Genomic DNA, 19607 nt, shown 5'->3' with positions numbered 1-19607 from the left:
ATGGCTTCCGCTGATTCCCGATCAGCCGAGGATGAGGTCACGCAAGTACTCGGCGATGATCGGTTACGGCCAGTCGAAGGGCTTTACTCAAGTTTAGGCACGCGGGACAACCTGGTACGAATTTCGAATTTAACGCCGGAGAAGCTGCCTTTCAACGAGTGTGATGACTACCCGTCTTCTTTCCCCGCCTCGAGCTATGAGACAGTTGTACCATGGATGCCGCCCTCAGCGGCTCTCTCAACCCCGAGTCATCCCCCATGTTTCAAAAACAACACGCAGACGGGAGGGCGCTTAAGAGCTGGTGTCGTCTCTTCACCGGTCGCCCCTCGCTCGGACCACAAGGTCGCGGCACATGTAGGAATGTCGCCTGAACCTCCATGTAAGCATCTTAGTCGTAAATGGGTCTCCCTAGGGGAATTCCAGATGGCATCGGACAATGAGAGAAACTGTGACAGTTTCGGGGGACCTTCTGTATGTCCGCTGCCTCCCTCTCCATGGTCAGCGAGTACCTTCCACCCAGTCACACCTCCAGTGCACTCTCAAACAGACCAGAAATCTTTACCACGGGAATTCTTGAGTTCCTTCCTCGATCACCCAGTAAGGGTGCCTTCATTCCATGGAAAGGACGCCATCAAGCTCCGCCCTGAGCCACAGTCTCCACTGTCAGGACTGCCCCCCCTGTCGGGACTTTCTTTTGGCCTTATGCCACAGGGCTCTTCGTGGCCTTCACTCAGTGCTCAAAGAGCAGCGCATCCGTTAGATTACCCCAAGCTTAGGCCCACGTGTGCGTCTGATGAGACTGCGGCTCAGCCGACCACAGCATCAGCGGGTGGCTGCAGCAGCACGAATATCTTTTCTGAAGAGCAGGTGGGGTCACACGGGCATGGGCTCCCTACTCGAGGTACAGATTCCTCGAGCCCTGTGCGAAAGCAAGCAAAACCTCGGGAGTGGGAAAAGTTCGAATCTAGGGCGGCTTTGTCGTCCGATGCGACTCGCTTCTCATCTGTGCCTCCAAGCCCTTCCCTGCTGCAGCGCAGCAGATTTGTCAAGGACCCTGCTTCAGGAGAAGTGACTGGCCGGTCAAATGGGGAAATACAAGTTTTATGCCACAGACATGAGGCCCGCGTTTCCGGTCTCCATCAAAAGCCACCTAGCCTGGCTGACGTAGAGATGACTTTGCATGGCTTCGATATTGCACAGACACCGCCAGAACATAAAGCGGACCTCTCGTATTCAAACGAATGTGACCCTGGGAGATGGCTGACGCCAGCCGCTCAACTTCACAACTCGCAAACTGTAAAGCAGTGCCATTCACAATTGCCTCAGTTCTCTGGCAGCGATACTCCTCATAGTCTTGTACGCTTCCATGCCCATGGAGGGGAGCATGCTTTCAGGCACGAGGCCACGGATGACGACCCAGCCACCCGCAAGCGCCTACAACCGGCCCCGCTCCCTCCCCGCGGCATCGCGCCACACGCAGGAGGAGCCCATCTGGGTATGCGTGAACAGCACGCCACGCGGACGTCCACGAGCGAGTCTCGGATGCCTTCAGGTCTTCCTCGGGGGCGAGGGTTCCCTGGCTGTACTGCTGTTGTGGAGCTGGCGGGAAGCTCGCAACTAATACGTCCGGTGTCTCCTGAACCAGACGTGCGCGCTAGACTACAGGCAGCGACAGGTGATGGCAGTTCGCGGGAAAGCCTGCCTCTTGTACTGGAGCAACAAATCAACCCTCGACCTCACACCAGCAGCCCGTCTAAGGCTCCTTGCTTGTCAGCCTCAGGGGGGCACTTCCCTGTGACTGCTGCTTCTGGAAACAAAGAGACAGGAAGGAAGGCAACACAGGGAACCTCGCAACAAATGAACTGCGGACTACAGCACCATCTCCTCAGCCGCATAACGCACAGCACGTCACTGCACAGGCATTTTCTCGATGCGATATATCGGCCTTCCTCAGGTTCAAACTTGCGAAGTCACCCGGCTTGGCTCGTGAGCCCTGTGTCTACGAACGAGGGAGCGGTCGCTGCCCTGACGGATTCCGCCGCACCGAGTGCCTGTCAAGCCGCAAACGGCTCCTTCCAAACGGGCCTCGGGCAACCTGGGTTTTGGTCCCCAGGTGTTGATACGCCCGCTTTGACGATTGCAGCAAATGTTCCTATGTACTCAGAAGCCCGCCTGCCTCCGAGCCACGCACGTCGGGAGTATTCTGGGGCCACACTGGGGAAGCAATGTGGTCACACCGCAGCGCTTCCGCAAATTGATTCAGAGGCCCCGGTGTTGCCTAGCCACAACGAACATCAGATATCAACTGGCCTTCGAGCGAGTGGCATTCAGGCTCACGTAGTGCGATGCTTCCCCTCAGAGAAAGCCACCAGCCACGGAATGCAGCCAACGGGCACAATCCACCACAGGATCACGCATGAAGCGCTTGAGTTAATGGCCGAGCCTCATGATGGCGAACTTGACAACGCACTGGAAAGCCTTCTCACACATATTCCACACTCAACCTTGATGTATGAGATGTGCGAAATGACCTTTGATTTCCGACAGGAGCGCCAGTGGAAGCAATGCGTCGCTTTGGCTGTCGGCAGAGAGGCAGCTGGCCGAGCCCCCCAACGGCAGTTGAACAGTGGGCCTCACAAACACATCGCAGCGGCGAGGCCTCCGCGGTGTGACCGCGGTGCTTCGACATTGAATGCGGAACCGTATATTAAACCACCGCATGCGAGCAGGGATCCCGACTGCACTGATGATCAAGCGTCTGCTCCGCTGCTGGCTGCCGATACAAAACGGGCAGCCGAAGCAGAGGCGAGAGGCACAAGCTGCGGCACGAAAACTGGAGAGCACAATGAGGTATGGGATGGTGGGTCCATTAGTCTAGACTCAACCGAAATATCTAGCGGAGCCGTAGGGGCCGTCACCCAGGAAGGCCGTGCAGCCCATGCGGAAACTGACAGCAACAAAACAACAGGTGAAGCATCAACTGACACACAGAGAGCCAGCGACTGCAGAATGGAGTTTTCTAAAACGGTGGCCTGCCGCGAAGGCGCACCCCAGATGCACGAGTGTAGGCGGGATGATCCCGCCGTGTTGACACAAAAGTTGGCAGAGGCGCCCAAGGGAAGCGGCGACCAGCTGGGGTGTTTCAATACCGGAGGACACTCTCTTCATGTATCCCGCGGTGCATGTCATCAGAGAAAGTGCGTCTTGCTTAATACAAGTTCAGGAGGGCGCACCGTGGAAGGCCAACGTGTGCTGCGAGCTGGATGCGAAAGCATGAGCTGTATTTGCTTGTCGGCCGCCGCGAGCGTACAGAACGTAAAACAAGGCGGAGCGTGTATCCATCTATCAAACGCGGAAGGGCGGCCAAGCCGACAAATTGATTCCAGCCGCCTGAGAGATGGCCCCGAGTGCTGCGTCGACGAGCCACACCGCGGTATGCAGCAGCGCAAAGTCGAATGCCGCCCGGGTCCCGACAGGAACCATGCAACGGCGGCAGCGAGCGCCACGTCAGACGTAAGAGGGAGTTTGATGGAAACAGAGCCTGCAAACTCCCATGACGAGGGGAGACTCCACGTAGACGCGATCGCAAGCGTGCCTCGCTCTTCAACGTCACTCCTCGGGCAGGGCGAAACCGAAGTGGGCGTCGGTTCGCTGGTGCAGAAAGACACCGACAAGCAGCATCCTCAGTCTGAAAGAGACCGCGAATTTAGTGGAAAGTCTCAGGTTCCTGCGCCCCACCCAGCCAACGAGTGTGTCGAAATAAATGGAAATACCTCGCATTGCCAGGAGGGAATCGCAGGCGCGCACGCAGCAGAAAGGAGCTCCCTCGGAGATGTGGAGCAGCGGCCAGACGCAAGCGAGAACGAGGGCGCCGCCGCAGCTGAGCATCGAGTGGAAGACTGGAGCGGCGCGGCGACAGACAACATTGCTAAAAGCATATCTGGCTCAAACGCAGAGACAAGCGCCACTGACCACGGGGACGAGGAAAAGCTAACGAACGCCAGAGAGGATCCCAGCGCCGTGTTGCACTCTCCGATGCCTGCAGGTTTCTCGCGCGGCCGCGCGGGTATTCCCAAGTCATCGCGACGCTCAAAACGAGGCTGCAGGGGCTTCCAGATCTGCCGCGCGACTCGTGCCCCCGCTGTTGTCCCGGATCCCAGTGACTCTCTGCTGTCGGCTCCGCATTCGTGTGACCTCCGCGCAGCCGGGCTCGCCACTGCCAGCGGGAAAGGGCGCGGCAACTCTAGCGAGAGATCTGAGAACGCGAAGAGGGAGCATCTGGCGCTGTGCCACGGACCCGAAGCCGATATTCAGCGAAGGAAAGCAGCTACAGAAGCGTGGCTCGCCGAGCGAGAGCGTCGCCTGGAGACAATCCTCAGGGCCTCGGTTATCGACAACTCGAGCGGCGCGGTCGAGGACGGGCACGATGGATTGCCGAGAAGTGCCACCCCAGAAAAGGCCGTGTATCTCGGCGTGTTTGAAAGCACAGAAACGGGCACCACTCACACACACACGACAGTCGAGAGGTCGCCATGCGTGCCCAGGAAAAAGCCGTCGGAAACCAACTCTTCGCCTCCGAGCCAACGAGGAAGGGCCTACCGCAGTGCACTCAGAGACAACGCATGGTGCCACATTATCGCAGAGAAGACTGAATCTCAACCTGCGGACTGCGACGTCGATGCAAACCCGCTAGCACTTCATTCGTGCCGCCTAACCCTTTCCTCCGAGCTGCTTCCGCCGGCGGACCCTGCGCTGGTGGAGAGTACCGCGAGCCAGGGCGAGTTGCCTCGTTCTGCACCTGAGGCGCCTCCCCGGGAACGCAGAAAGGGGCACGCGAAGCTGAGGCAGGACAACGAAAGCGAATATGCAGATACCCACACAAGACAGGAAGATGGAAAGGAACTCGCATTGCCAAGGGAGGGGCGGTGCGGGCTCCAAGAAGACCACTCGCCTCCGTGCGCCGCCGATTCCTCCCGCGAGGTGTCTGGAAGGATCGCGGAAGACGACCTCTCCCCACAGCAAAAGAGAACTTCTGGCGAAACCGGGAAACTGAGAGACACGGGTGGTCTGCCTGAACCAAGCCGACAAAAAAACCGGGGGGACGCAGAAGCGAGTCCACTAGACGACCAAAAAGATGCTCGTCCTGCCGTCGAGTTGAATGAACGCCCACAGCCTTTAGGGCTCATGCTGCGAGGAAGAAGGCATGAGCAACGTGGGCGCAGCCGAGGCTGCCCGAGGCGAAGTGTGCGAAGCGCCGTTGCCGCGGGCACAGAGGAGGGAGAAGGGAGCTGCCGCGCCGTGGATGCAGCGAGCAGCCTGCCGGAGACAAGCGCGGGAGCTCTATGGGCTGCGCGTGTGCAGCAGTCGAAACCAGAGGGTCAGCGACCTGAGGCGCAGCGCCAGACGAGCGGCGACGTGGCAGACGTCGACCAGCCCGAGGAGAGAAATACAGACGACCAGGCACAGATGAAAGCGCAGCTCGACTGCAGCGTTGTCGGCAATAACGGAAGCACGCGACTCAACAAAGCGGATGCGCAGGCGCCTGGAAGTGCCGGGGGGAGCCGAAACTGTGCTGCAGCTGACAAACGGCCGCCCACTCCCAGCCCCAGCGTCACCACTGCCTCAGGAAGTTGCACCTGGAGTTCACCGCGTAACGCAGGAGGCAGGCGACCGGAAGACGACAAGGAAACCAAGCGAGAAGACCGTGGCGACTCGGGACAGGCTCAAGGACGAGAGGTCAGCGGCGATGGAATAGGGGAGGCACCGACAAGTTCAGGCTATAGATCAGGAACAAAAGAGAGCGGTCAAACCAAGAGAGGAAGGCACACGCATGCGGCTAAACACCGGACAGCAGACTGCTGTGACTCGGACTCTGAGGCACAAAATACAGCAGTTCCGAGGTCGCCAGAAGAGCAAGGCCGAGACACACGACGGCCTCACAGAGCGGATCAAGATGCTCGAGGGAGGCCTTGCAGTTGCAGCAAGCGCGGCATACAGAAAGAAGAAAGTGGCACATCCGATGGAGAAAAACCACTCACGCAAGCACAAGAACAACCCTATGCCTCTGGCTTTCCGTCAGAGGAACCGGGCCCAAGGCGGAGAAAAAAGAGTCGACACGACCATACCGTCCTCGGGTGCGCTGGAGACACAGATCATCGAGAAGTAGAAGAAAGGTCTGTGGAGAGCGCGGAGACGAACGGAAGCGCGGGTGCGGACAAGGCCTCCGTCCCCCCCTCGTGCAGCCTGCTTTCTTCCGCCGTTCAGTCCTTCTGGCTTGGCATCGCACGAGAGGTATGTTGGCCTTACACAGGGATGGCTCCAGCGTGAACGCCCTGCGCTTTGACGTTGCGGGACGTGAACCGGTCTCTGCACGTTTGTGCTTCCCGTGTGCGTTTTTCGCTGACGAGCCGCCGACTCCCCGCCTTCGTGTGACTTAGCGCCCTCGAGTCTGCGCCGCGATTGTCTCCCCCTTTGTCGCAAATTCCTTAGTCGTGGGCTGACTCGTTCTCCTCTTTCTATTCTTGCCTATCCCTTTTCTTCAGGTTGCTCCGCACCTCCTTCCGTCGACGCTACGTCCGCTGTGCTTGCGGCTTCCGCCTGCCTTTTCCTCCTTTTCAGCTTCGATGGCCAGACACTGCAAGAGCCGAGAGACGCAGTTGCTTCCTGCCTCCTTCTCGCTTGAAAAACGCGACCTGAACAGACTCATTTCTCGGCTTCAGGCTTCGTCCGCATTCGTTGGGGCAGGCACAACTCACGACGTGGTCTCGCAGGCTCCGCGGAAAGAACTGCCGCTTTCTGCACATCTCGCCGACTCATTCCCGCCGTCGGCCCTTTCTGCAGACAGCCACGTACAAGTTGGCGCTCGAAACGAGGGCCTGTTACAATTACTCAACCCTTCTGCATCACTTCCGCGGCCTGACATTGATGCGTCCTCCCGCTGCCCAGCGCCTCCGGCCTCCGGGCCTCGTGTCTCCTCTCCTCAAGCCTCTTATTTGACTTGCTACGCGGCTGGAAGTCGCTGGTCTGCTGAGGCTCAGGAGTCTGGCGCAGCAGCTCGCGTGGCGAGTGGGGCTTGCGGTGCGAGTGTGGGCGCGCCCTTGAGCGGCGAGCTGACCGCTCTGACCGGCGCGCAGAAAGATCTCAGAGGCTGCTGCAGCCCGCACACGCAAGCACGCTGCGAAGATCCACACGGAGCAAAGGAGGGTCGCTTGCCGGCTGAGAAGGCTGAACGCGCAAACTGCGTGCGTGAGAGCGGGCGGGAACCGAAGCTGGAGCATGCAAACGGAGGGAAGGCGAGCGGCGGCGCCGCGGATATGCTGGTGGCTGCTGAAGAAGCACACCTTGAGAACGAAGCCGCCAGCGGAGACGCAGGCCCGGAGAAGCACGAGCGAATGGAGGATGCTGATACAGGGCCGGCAGGGCGAATACTACTATATGAGGAAGAAAAGCTTTCGACTAGATTGGAGCGACATGTGAGACACAGCAGAGGCGAGGACATGGACTCGACTTTCCTGCCTCGTGGTGACGAAACCCCAACACAGCGAGACAGGCTGAAAGTTCATCGCACGCCTGGAAGTATCTGCACTGGCAGGCCGGGCTCCTTGAATGATCAGAGTTGCCAGTGCAGCGCACGTGAGGGTGCCTCTTTGCCGCCTGAAGGACACCGCCCAAGCGGTGCGGAGGCAGGCGTGAACGCAAGTACCATGGAACAGACTCCGCCGGTAGGCGCTTCCTCCACTCAGGACGCTAGTGCTTCCTCCTCTCTCTCTGGTGTCGCTCCTTCGCATTCGGCGTGTGCCTCTCCCCTCCAGCCTCCGTTGACCGCGGAGTCATTTCCCTCTTGTCGTCGTCGTGAATGCCCACGGAGTTGTGCGTCTCCGCTCTGCCCTAGCCCACCCCCGGCTGAGCCGCCAGCTGAGGGCGTCGACTGGGTGCCCAGCCTCGACTGCCTGCCGTCTCTCAACGGGGAACAAGGAGAAAACGAAGAGGAAGGGAAATGCCTAGCGCTTTCCCCGCTACAACTGCCATCTCTGGGGCCTGAGACGAAAGCGACTGGCGGTCGGGACCCTCGCGAACCCCAGTGTCTCCCTCCTGCTCACTTTGATCTTGCCAGCAGCACGAGTCTCCCGGCGGCCGCAGCTGGCCCCCCCCTGCAGGCCCAGGCAGGGCACGCGGTAGAAGGCCGCATCGGAAGAATCACTACTGAGGAAACCGAGAAAGATTCAGCGAAACTGTCTCCCCCATTCAACGCTTCTGTCTCCTCTGTTCCTAGCTCAAGCGAGCCCGGTGCTATTGTCCAAAACAAAGCTCACGACGACACGGCCGTCGCGCCCGAAGAACAGGTTGACGCAGATTCAGAAGCCTCGAGGACGCCGCGTCCGGCGTGCGCCTCGCCAGCTGACTTCCTGCGTCTTTCAACTTCAGACTGCGGAGTGCACTGTCTCAAGTTCTTCCTACGGGACGGCGTTTCATCTGGCCTGTCTGTGGCGCTGGCCATCAGAGAAAGCCGCGGTCACGAGATGCCTTGCCGCGTGCGCTCCACCGCCGCACAGCCCCACGGCTCGCGCCGCTCTCCGTCGCTGCAGAGAGAGCACGGAGGACTCCAGGCAGACGACGACTCGCTCGCCAGAACTCTGCACGGTCCCAAAGAAGACTTCCTCCCTCCAGCAGGGGAGTCATGCACCGGTGGGCTCTTGCGCGGGGGACTGTCGGGGGCCGAGATCGCAATATCTGAAACTGAGTTCGCGCCGGAGAGCAGAGCTCGTCACTCCGAGACAGAGTCTCTGGCGCAGACAGTTGCTGGCTCGGCTCCATGTGGGCCTGAGTCACTCCGCCGTATGTCTCCGGTTCCCGCACCGGGAGAGGCGCGAAGGAAAGGCGAGGAGAATGTCTCTCAAGAGGCAGCCTACGCAGGCGCTGAAGGTGCGTACGATGCAGCCAGCGATAAAGCCCCTGCTGAGTTTTTTACGGGGACTGGTCGAGGCGTCCACGCCGTTTCCTCAGCGTCTTCAGAATCGCATCTCCCGTCCCAGGCCTCAGTCGCGTCTTCTGAGTACGCCGGCCAGACCGCGACTGCCACCTGCTGCAGCCATGAAGATGCACAGCCGCGTGACGTAGAAGGAAGGGCCTTCGAGAGGGAGGACCAGCTGGTTGCACGTCCGGGTCCGCCATCGTTTTCTCACAGGTCCCTCCCCTTCTTTTCATGCTCTTCCTCCGCGGCAGGATCTTGGGCTGCTTCGTCTGTGCCTCATCCCTCACTTTCTCCGACAGTACGCTTTGCTCCTGCGTCTGCCACTCCACCGGCATTGTCATCGTCATCGTCTGCTTCTCCTGGTTCGCATCCCCCCGGCGCCATGGTTCCCTCGACTTCGCCGCTTCCTCCGGCTGCAGTGCCCCAGCAGCATACGTGTTTTTCGTCCCGCTCATTCTCGGAGCACGCCCCGTCGAATTCTCCGCCAGCGCCCTCCTCGCTCCCTTACGCATCACCTGCCTCTCTGGCTTCGCCAGATGCTCTTCCAGCTTCCTCGCTTCCATCTGCCTCTACGTCGCATGCGTCTTTATCCGCTTCGCTGCGTGCGCCACCGGGTCCCTTCTCAGCTTATCTCAGCGCCGCCTCAACGCCTGAATTTCCTCTGCCGCCGAATTCCAATCGCCCGCTGCCCTCGGCCGCTTCGTCCCCCATTCCCGGCCCTCCGTCGCCCTCTTTGCCGCCTCCGTCTGCGCCTTTTGTTGCGCATCCATCGCCTCCTGCGTTGCCTCCCTCACACGCGCACTCCGCCCCTTCTCCCTGCCGTACGTCGCTGCAGCAGCCCTGTGCGTTCGCGCCGCCTTCTTCCCCCGCCGGGCGCCACCTCTCTCGCCCCGGCGCGTATTCCAGTGCCCCTGAACCTCCGTCCTCTGCGTCGGCTGCCAGCGCGTCGCCTGTGCCTACCGCTTCGCCTTCCCTGCAGCCGGCGCCCGCCAGAGATTCGGGCGCGGAGAGGGCAGCGAGCGGCGGCGGTACGGCGCGGCTCTTTGACCTCGCCTCGCACTCGCACGCGGGCCGCCAGACTTCCAGGAAATCGTCATCGCGAGGCGACCGTAAACAGGGGTCTCACGGGGCAGCTGGCGCAGCGGCGATAGGCGCGGGAGGCGCGACAAAGGCGGAGGAGGACCGGAAAAGACAGGTGAGCGCGACAAGTAGCGCGGAACCAGTGAGCGTCGTGGCGCACTCGAACGACAGGAATAAACGCGAGGCAAGTAGAAAGGATCGTCAGCGAGGGAGACAACGAACGCCTGTGGGACAGTCAATTTCTGAGGGGGCACTGGATGGTTTGAACAGCGCGGATCGCATCCGCGTGGCGAGGCCCTATTAGAGACGATGCACGTCCGCCCAGATAGGCCCGTTAAAAATGCGACTCAGCTGCCTGAGGCAACCGATGAGGCTTGCTCATACCCACACTGAGCGAGAATGGCAGTCGAAGCTCGCCTGTGAGAGAGCGAGAAAGAGAGAAGGGCAGGGTTTGCATGGTCCGCTAAAACGGGGCAAGGGTCGCGCCGAAGCCTGTCACGACAGAGAGAGTCGAACACCGGAGTCTGTCGTCCTGCGCGCATATCTGAAATTCGAGTTTTGGGCGCCCAGTACCGGGCTTAAAAAGCGTTTTTCAGGAGAATACTAAAATAGAATATTCTTAGCTGCAGGTCGTTCCCTGTGTTGCGTCTCAGGCTCGGCGCCGGAGGCGAGGCAGGAAGCACAGGCCGAAGCGCGCGTCCTCTGTGTCTCGCATTCAGACGAACTTGGGCGTCGAGCTGCGAACTCGCTGCAGGGCGCTCTTCCGCCAGCGCCTCGCTGAAGGTAGGAGGCCGAGGCTGGCTGGGTTCGCTTTTTCTGCTTCCAGATATACCCTGCGCCTGCATATCTGTCGCCCGTGTCGACCTTCCACTTCGGACCTGGCAGCCACTCACCAGGCTCGGCTCCGCATCGTCTCGCGAGTCCTGTGCCTCGCGCCCCTCCAGCGATCGTCTTGGTATACAGGATCCGTGATCCAGAGGTGTATAACTTGAACCGAATAAACGACATCAAACTTTGCTCTTGGGTGCGAGCGGAGCCTGTCTCTCTACCTGTGACAAGCATACAGGCGGAAAACGACTTTCGAGCCACAAGTATGTATGGGTACAAAGATGCGTGCTACTCCTAATATGCATATGACAATACTCGAGTCTCCTATAGTTCAGCCGCTACTGCTGGGACCAGTGACCATTTCTTCCGGACAAAGTAGGTTTGAAAAACACACAGATGATGTCCAGGCCATGTATCGTGTGTGGGTTTTACGTTCTGACTCTCGCCTGGCGAGCTGTTGGTTTGTCTCTGCCGCTAGCGCAGTCACGGCAGCCCCTCCTCTCGCGTTGCGGCGTTGCCATCAGAGTACGCGTCCCGCCTGGAGCGAGAGCGTCGGCGGCTTTTCTCCATCTTAAGTGTAACGCCTGGGCTGACGCAGCCGGCAACCCGAGGTGAGGCAGGCACGGCTGCATAGGGCGCGTGGGATTGCCGCCTCCGGCTCGTCTTCCAACGCGCAGGCCGGGCTCGTGACCTGCCTGTTCGCTGGTGATCTTTGCAGCGTTCGCCGCGTCTGTGTGTGTGCGTCACGGGAAGCTTCTTGCGGGCATCCGAGCCTCCATCGGCGTTTGCGTCATTCCGTCATCGCTCCTCCCGCGGCCGACCTTTCATGTTGACTTCGCTGCCTTCATCGCACATGCGCCTCTCCTGTCTGCACGCCGTCGCGCGTCAGCCCCTCTGCGTTCGCTAGATACAACCTGGCGACAGAGCGCGGTCTTTCTGGATAGTCGCGAGTCGCAAACACAGCCGCGGGAGGGTGGCTGCACCGCATCCCACGCAAAACGTTCTCGTGGGATGGTGTTGCCATCTCAGGTCTGCAGCACGCGAGCGGAATCGTGTGCAGCTCTCCAGCGCCGCACCCGCCCTCTCCCTGGTCCGCCGTTTCCTCGAGCTCCTCACTCTTCACTGTTGGCTCCACGTATTCGTCGCCTCCATCAATGTCGCCTCTGCAACCCTCGGCGTGCTGGAGCTCAGGTCGCGGGGCAGCAGTCCGGCGCCCTTCCACGCCTTTCGCTTCCTCGCGACGCCTGGCCGCGTCTGTGTCTCAACTCTATCCCGCGGTGCCATGCAGTGTGGGAAATGACGCGACTTCCAAGTCGCCTAACGCAGACGATGCGCAGCCAGGCGACACGGCCGGCTCGCCAGACCCAGCGCGCAGCGCGCTGAAGGAGCCGGAGAGCGGAGGAACGGTTTACGCAGACAGGGTGAGCCGCTGGAGAGCAACGAGGAGGAAAGGCAGAACCCGCACGCAGCACAGCGAGGCGCGCCGCGTTGCCCATGTAGACTCCGAAGCAAGTCAGGGAAAGGCCCTCGAGCAAGAGGCGGGCTTGACGACGGGGCTCGAGGGCCGCAGCACAGGTTGGCAGCGGCCGAAGAAGGACAACCAGCTCCTACACGAAGAGAAGGGGGAGGTTGGAGCACACACCACAGCCAGGCAGGTCGCTGGTACAGAGGGCGGGGTCGATGGTGCGAAGAGCGAGGAACGGACGGCGGTCGGAGACGCAGGCCTTCCGCCGAATGCCTCGCCGTCCTTGCGCCTTCGTCTCTGCGACTACTGGCTCAGCTTCGAGTGGCCGCAGCCTGAGGCCTGGGCCGCGCGCGGGGGGGACGGTGCATGCCCTGGAAATGGAGACTCATCAGACCATGTAGTCGTGCACGGCCGCGGCGAGACCGTGGAGGGATCTGAAACACAAGCTGGTCGCGCCCGCGGAAACGCAGACACTCCGCGCGGGCAGCGGAATCAAGCAGGCACTGCGCGTTTGGAAGACACCCCTCACGCGCGCGACGACGGAGCAGAGGAACAGGCACGCAGTGCGGCTCTGCCAACGGGCTACAGCACGTGCAAAGCGGAGAGACCCGAAATGCCAGGAGACACCGCTGGAGTCCACGAGGCCCCTGAACAGCCAGTCAGAGGGGGGCTGGAGCTCGAAAGGAGAGGCAACCGCCCAGGGCACGAGGGAGCGAAACGAGCCAAAGGCAACGATACCAGGTCTAACGAAGAGACGGACGCGTGTGCGCCAGTGTTGAAGCGCCTAGGAGAGGCAGCAAGGGAGCCGATGACGAAGGATGAAAGTGCACAGACTCCGCGAAGAACGAATGATGAAAATGCGCCAAAGGAAAGGCACGAGAAGGCTAGCGTGGACGGAGAGGGACCACGACAAGATGGCGCGCGTGTCAAAATATCCGCGCGTGGGGGGGGCAAAGCTCTGAAAGAGACGAAGGACACCGAGGACGCGACAAACGAACACGTCGGTTCACGAGTGAGCAGGAACGGTAACGACCCTGCAGAGGAGCAGAAACGGGAGGGGACCTCGCCGAAGACAGAGTCAGCAAATGCAGATGAGGAGTTTGCTGCTTCTCGCGCAGAGGAAGGGCTGCGTGGCAGGGCTGGTGGCGCCACCCAGACGCCCAACCGGCGAATCAAAGCGGAAAGCAGAGACGAAGAACCGCGAAAGGGTAAGAAGGCCGAAAGAGAGAGAGAATACGAAGGCAAGCCTGCGCCAGAGAGGAGAAGGCCGAAGCGCGAAGGGACCGATGGCGCGGCACCCAGCGGCAATGGGCGGCAGGCGAGGAGGACCTATGGAAACAAACAGCCAATGTGTGAAGACAGGAGCATACCTCACCTGGTTTTCAGCGATGAAGACGACGTCGAAGATCGAGAATGCGAATACGAGCAAGGCCGCGCACGTGTTGGCGAGGAATGCAAACTTGCCAAGGAATTCATCCGTCAGTCCCCCGAGGCTCCAATCCCTGCGTTGCTAACAGCCCGAACCGAAGGCGGAGGAGAAACGCTGGAACGAGATGGCAACCAAGAGGAGGGGAACATGAAAAAAGACGACACTGAGGCGAAGCTAGCGTCATCTTCCACAGATCACCAGTGCGACATCGAGGCTGATTCACTGCCTCTTCGTGACGAGACAGCTCAGCACCTCCACGAGGGGAGCGGCGCCGAATCACAGCCGATGCCGCATGAGAAGGAAGCTGGAGATGGACCCGAATGTAAGGAATCACCGCGCACACCATGCAGCAAAGAGACTCGCGAGGGTAGCCCCGCCGCAGCGCCAGACGCCTCCCGTTCGTTGGCTCAATCAGCAGTCGACATGCACGTCCCCGAAGGAACGAAAATAGAGAGCACCGAAGCAAAAACTAAAGTCCAGCTCGCGTCCGGCACGCCCCAGGACGCCGCAGAAACGGCGGAAGATGGTGCGGTGTTGTCTCGACCGGAGCCTCTCCGAGCGGATGAAAGCGGCCCTCTGCCGGATGCAAGCGCGTGCACGTCTCTGCCCTTCTCGCATGTAGCCGCGTCTGCCTTTGACGCTCTCCTGGCGCGGTTCGCCCTGTCTCCGGAGGTGTGCGCCTCCTCTGCGGCAGCGGTCCGCGACACGCAGGCGACGGGCGAAGGCGCAGCGCCCACCGCCTGCGCAACAGACGCACAGAGCGCAGTCGGAGGCGAGCTATCGCTGGTCGGCGGCCGGCGGGGGCCCTGCCTCTTTTCCGCTGACGCTGACTCCCCGTCTGGGTCCGCCTTTGGCTGCCGCTCTGCACTCGCAAACCCTGAGGGGTCGTTTGGGCGGCTGCCATCTCCTCCACTTTCTGCTGCATCCTGTTGCGATTCCCCTGGGCAGTCCGCTGCGTCTTCTGCTTCGGGTGGCTCGCCTCGCGACCGGTCGCCTGTCAGTGCAGCAGAGACGCTCACGGATTCACAGTCCCGCGGCGACGAGGCGACGCGGCTCGACGCGAGCTGCAGGAACAAACGGGCGCGCGGAGTGTCGCCGTCTGGCGGGGGGGGATATGGAGCCCCCGAGAGAAGTGACGCACAGGCGAAAAGGGCGCGAGCCGCTTCCGTGGCAGGCGCAGACACACCGCCGGGGGAGACACAGTGGCACGACGACTCCGCCGGACGCGGGCAGCAAGCAGCAAACATCATCGCGGACGCCGAGGCCAAAGGCAGATGGACGCCGCACGCAGAGGCCGCGGCGTCGACTTCCCCCGCTCAGAAGGGCGACAACACTTTGCTGCACTCTGCGGCAGGTACCGAGACTGCGAAAATAGAGCATGGCAGCAAAGAGGGGGGAGCAAATGAACCTTCATTGTCGACTCACGCGCTGCCCGAGACGACGCAGAGGGTGCCCGCATCGGCAGGTGACGACGCGAGAACGGAGGTAGAACGGGACGCCGACGCGATTTCAGAGGGATCTGAAGAAGGAAGGGAGAGAGGAGACGCTGAAGAAGCCAGACGAAGTCGTCTGGAGGGAAGCCAGAACGAAGTAGCAATCACAAGAGGCAGAGAGGAGGTCGGGACGGAGGGCGGCACTGGAAATGGTACCGAAAGACTGAAAACAGACGCGGCGGAGGAGGCAGATCTCGCAACTCTCGCAGTCAGGCAGTCGCTTCTGATCGAGGCACTGTTCTCGCGGAACCACAACGAAGCAGCGACCCGCGACAGTTTGACCCACACAGATGCATCTCTCAGTACGAGGGAAACCAGCAGCGGTCTTGAGACGTGGATGTCCGGTTGCTGCGAAGAGCTCGAATTGATCCCGTTCCCCGATGTCCGTTCTTCGTTCCTTCTGTCGCTAACCTTTCTCACGGCGAGGCGGAGACAACGCCGCGTGCATGCGCTCCTGGTGAGAGGTCTCAAGGCGTTGGAAGAGACGCTCGACCGGCTGGGCGACCGGGGCCGGTGGGGGACTGGCGACTCCAGCGGAGACGAGGACGAGGACGAAGGCGAAAAACACATCCGCAGAGGGGGCGAAGAGAGTGACCAGAAAGAGGAGGATCGCGACGCGCACGCGGGCGAGTGCAGGTGCGTGAGAAGGGAGCGAGACGAGGCCGACGACGAAGAGCAGAGGCAAGACAGGAGGAAGCATCAGCCTGCAGAGCGCACAGGGCCGAGCGACGAGGTCGCAGAGAGAGGGGCAAGGGAGGACAGCGACACGAGAGAGGACGAACAATAATAAGTCCGACGACAAAGAGGAGCCGAGCGAAGCGAGGCACAGACACCTCCACATCACGTTGCGGACTTCAAGAGCAGCGTCGCTGCCGCACCATTGTCAGGCCGGCAGCTTGCGGCGTCGCCCATCATCCCGTCTGCGCTACAGCTGCGAGACTTGCGGTGCGAGACTGCCCGCCGCGGCCCCGAGGCCACTGGCACAACAGCCAGTAAGAAAAATGCGGAACTAGTGACAGATACGGGAGAGAAAACAAGGGTGCTGAGCCTAGTGAGCCTATTCTTCCACAGGAAGACTCGTGGATGAAGCCGAGGAAGATGCGGCTGTCAAGCTGAAGATTCCAAGTGTGCGGCACGACAAGAGGCGCCATCGTTGGCTTGCCAGCTGGTCGGCGAACCGCAGCCGGCAAATCGCAAAGGACATTCCGGCGTACAAATGCGGGACCAAACGCGCGCAAGAGTTTGCAATTCGCGCGTGCCGAAACGCATAGTGACCGCACACCTCAGGTCAAACGGAATCAAAATGCTAGAAACCTCCAGTCGCCTCGCCGTGACGAAAGAGCTTTTTTCGAGGCGTTTTGCTGTGGGAGAGGAACATGAGGAAGGGGAAGCATCGGGGCCGGCAAGGTAATCCGCCGGTGACGCGGAAAGCAATAGAACTTGGTCCGCAGAATGGATTCTGCGGGAGCTTGCCCACTACAGGTGCGAATGCAGGGGAGCATCACATCACACGCGAGTTGTACCAATCCCGGCAAAAGTTTACACAGGGCCGGGAAGCAGTACGTGGCTGCAGCTGTGTCTTTTTCGTTACGTATAGAAGACGGTTTTCAGTAGTCTCTAGAGTTTCAAATAAAAGCACACCCGCCACTGCGTCACAGGTAGTATGCTGCGTACGAAGCGCTCAGGCATCTTTTTGGCAGGAGACTCGTGAGGGAGGTAGGGGGAACTGACAGACCCTCAAGAAAGGAAGATAAACACAGTTTATCGTCGATTGCACAGCTTGGTGAAATGCCTGCATATGAGATTCAATCTGTTGCCACTGTTTGTAGCCTCCTTCATCTTCCTGAGGTTAACGCAAGCCGGTACCAGCCCCGGGCGGTAGCTGATAAACCCCTGTGTCGCGGCATGTTGACAATCTCAGGAGATCCAGACATGACTCATCATGCCGCCGTGCAGACCAGAGCTGACCTCCAGCGATGAGGACGGTTTTGTTGTGAAGCGGTGTGTCTCGTTTCATAGATCCCAGCCAGCATATACTATCCACGTACATCCATTTGCTGTGCGAGTTACTAATGCTGGCACAGAAGGGGATGCAGCTATTTACACTTCCAGCCTTGAGAGCGGCCGCACAGGCCTGACTGCGTGGAGCAGAAATTAAATCTTCAGCTGATTTGTTCAGAGGCGACGACGACGTGAGTGCACGCGACGAGCCGTAAAGGAATGCAGCGTTTTCAGTGTCGACGCGAGTACCATCCAACGGTTATATCCGTCATTCAACCGCGATTAGAAAAGAACAACGAAACGATTGAAGAATACGATGATTACAGACATGGACGATATGTGATATTCCCACGCAAGCTGCGCTTAAGCAGGTGCTAGAGCAGTACCTTCGTGCCCGCCCTACAGCTGTGTTCAGTTCAGTTCATACGTAATGTCGCCGTCATTCAACGACTTTGCGTGCGATCCTGCTGGAACAAAGTCCCAGCCGATAAGGCGGGGCGTCACCCAATGCCGCTCCATTTGATCCCTCGTGTGCGAATTACACCATTTCTCTCTCCCTTTGATTCTCTTTTCTGTATCCGTTAGCTACGCCCAGTTTGCTGCTGTTCCGCGACATTGATTTTTTATGGCTACACCCCCCGTCTCCGCCCCCCTTCCGTGGTTCCATGCCTCCCTCGGCTCTGTTCCATTCCCTAGCCCCCCCGTGACGAGATACCGAAAGGAAATGATTCAGAGTGTGGATAAGACAATACCTGCCTGCGCAGTTTCTGCTCATAAAAAAAAATCGTCGCTACGCTCACGTGCTCCAGCCGTGTACATATACGTACAGTGCAAAACTGTTATTCTGTCACTTAGATCATAGGAATGCAACGTCTGGATCTAGCCTGCAAAGCAGTTCCAGCTTGCCCAAGAGTTGAGCTATGTGGACATACATACAGGGAGAGGGCGTTTCCTCTCGCTTCCTGCATCGGGTGTCACAGAGACGAGAGAAAGGAACTATATAGTTATAATAGTTTGAATCCGAATCGAGCGGAAGATGCCTATTCCAGCCGAAAGTAACCCGGTGCTGCTGCACTGTCGGGTACGGGCTGCCCCTCGACTTTCTGCGTTGATGGTGGCCGCCTCGCATGAGCGATAATGACGGCATTAACGCACACATAAAAAGAGGCGCACTACATTCAAAATGCCTAAGACGCTCTAAGAGACTTAAAACGCAGAACTCGTCGGCGCGTCTTGCCTTACCCCTAACTGCTTGATCGAAGCCTACCAGCGACAGAGAGGGGGAGGGGGGCATATGTGTGTTTGGGTCTTGCTCTGCCCCTCCATCCAGATGCAAGCGTCGAGACGGCATTTATCGAGGTTTCTGTTGCCTCGCCATGGTCGCGGTTGCGGGAATCCAGAGCGCCATCCCAATCATCCTATGTTTTTTCCTTCCGTCTGGAATCAGTTCACTCATTATGCTGCTTATACTTTTGCAAAACTTGCTAAAAACGGGAAAATTCATCATGCTTCCATGCCATGTCTTGAGTACAGGAACACGCGCACAGTGCGCCTGTTTGGGGGACAGACTATTCGCAATGTCATCGCTAGTTTGTGCCGCAACAGTTTTGTTTCCGCAAGTATGGCTCTTAGCTTCTATACCGGACCGCATTTCCCTGCGGACCCCGGGCTTTTATTGAGAATGGTGGGACCCGGCGGAACAGAAGCGCATGGCTATCGCGGGCGTCTCGCGCTTCTGCCCAACTTGACGCTCTCCAGCCAACTAGCGGACCGCACCGAGAGAGGAGGGCGCGAGCCGGTTTCCTAATTTTGTCAAGACGTGTCAGTGACACGTCAATTTTGCATATTGAACCTCAAAGGAATTTTGCACGCTGACTCCATTCTCAAGCCCCTCTTAAGCGAGGGGAAAAAACCGGTACCGCTGAATAGTTTTGTCTCGCTTGTTGCAAGACAGCCCATTTTTTCTCCGTTGTCTTTCTCGAGCTCCCGCCCCCCAAGGCAAGTACCATTAGACTCCACAAGCCTTCGTGCTTTTCGATGCCCAAGTTGCGGCATCCGACAAAATGCTCTTTCGTATTTTGGGATTCTTCTGTCGCGCCGAATCGGGTCTTTCTTCGCCGGAGGTTCACACGCTTCCTAGGTTTTCTCTGTGACGTCACTGGCCGGCCAGCACGTGCTGTGTCTTGTGACCAGCGAACGCGTTACCGTACAAGTGGTTAGAGTCCTCCCTCTGGTCTTCTTTTACGTTTTTCCTCTGCATTATTTTGTACGTTTCTTGACGTTTGAAGCTTCGTGATGAACTCATGAAGAAGCTCGTTTCATGCGCCAAGGGGAGATTTG

General features: G+C 59.4%; 1 protein-coding gene across 1 annotated transcript; it reads left to right on the top strand.

Moving 5' to 3' along the window:
* On the top strand, nucleotides 1-16053 carry BESB_054000 (uncharacterized protein; the record flags this gene model as incomplete). The annotated part of the gene is made up of 6 exons (XM_029363835.1): nucleotides 1-379; nucleotides 599-6291; nucleotides 6543-10166; nucleotides 10705-10834; nucleotides 11404-11490; nucleotides 11909-16053. 6 exons carry the CDS (start codon nucleotides 1-3, stop codon nucleotides 16051-16053), a joined length of 14058 nt encoding a protein of 4685 aa, XP_029219758.1.
* Nucleotides 16054-19607: the final 3554 nt, after the last annotated feature.

This window comes from Besnoitia besnoiti, chromosome IV (genome assembly GCF_002563875.1).
Source record: "Besnoitia besnoiti strain Bb-Ger1 chromosome IV, whole genome shotgun sequence".
NCBI lineage: Eukaryota > Apicomplexa > Conoidasida > Eucoccidiorida > Sarcocystidae > Besnoitia > Besnoitia besnoiti.
The sequence above is the reverse complement of the archived record's forward strand: the minus strand, read 5'-3'. Positions and strand labels throughout refer to the sequence as shown.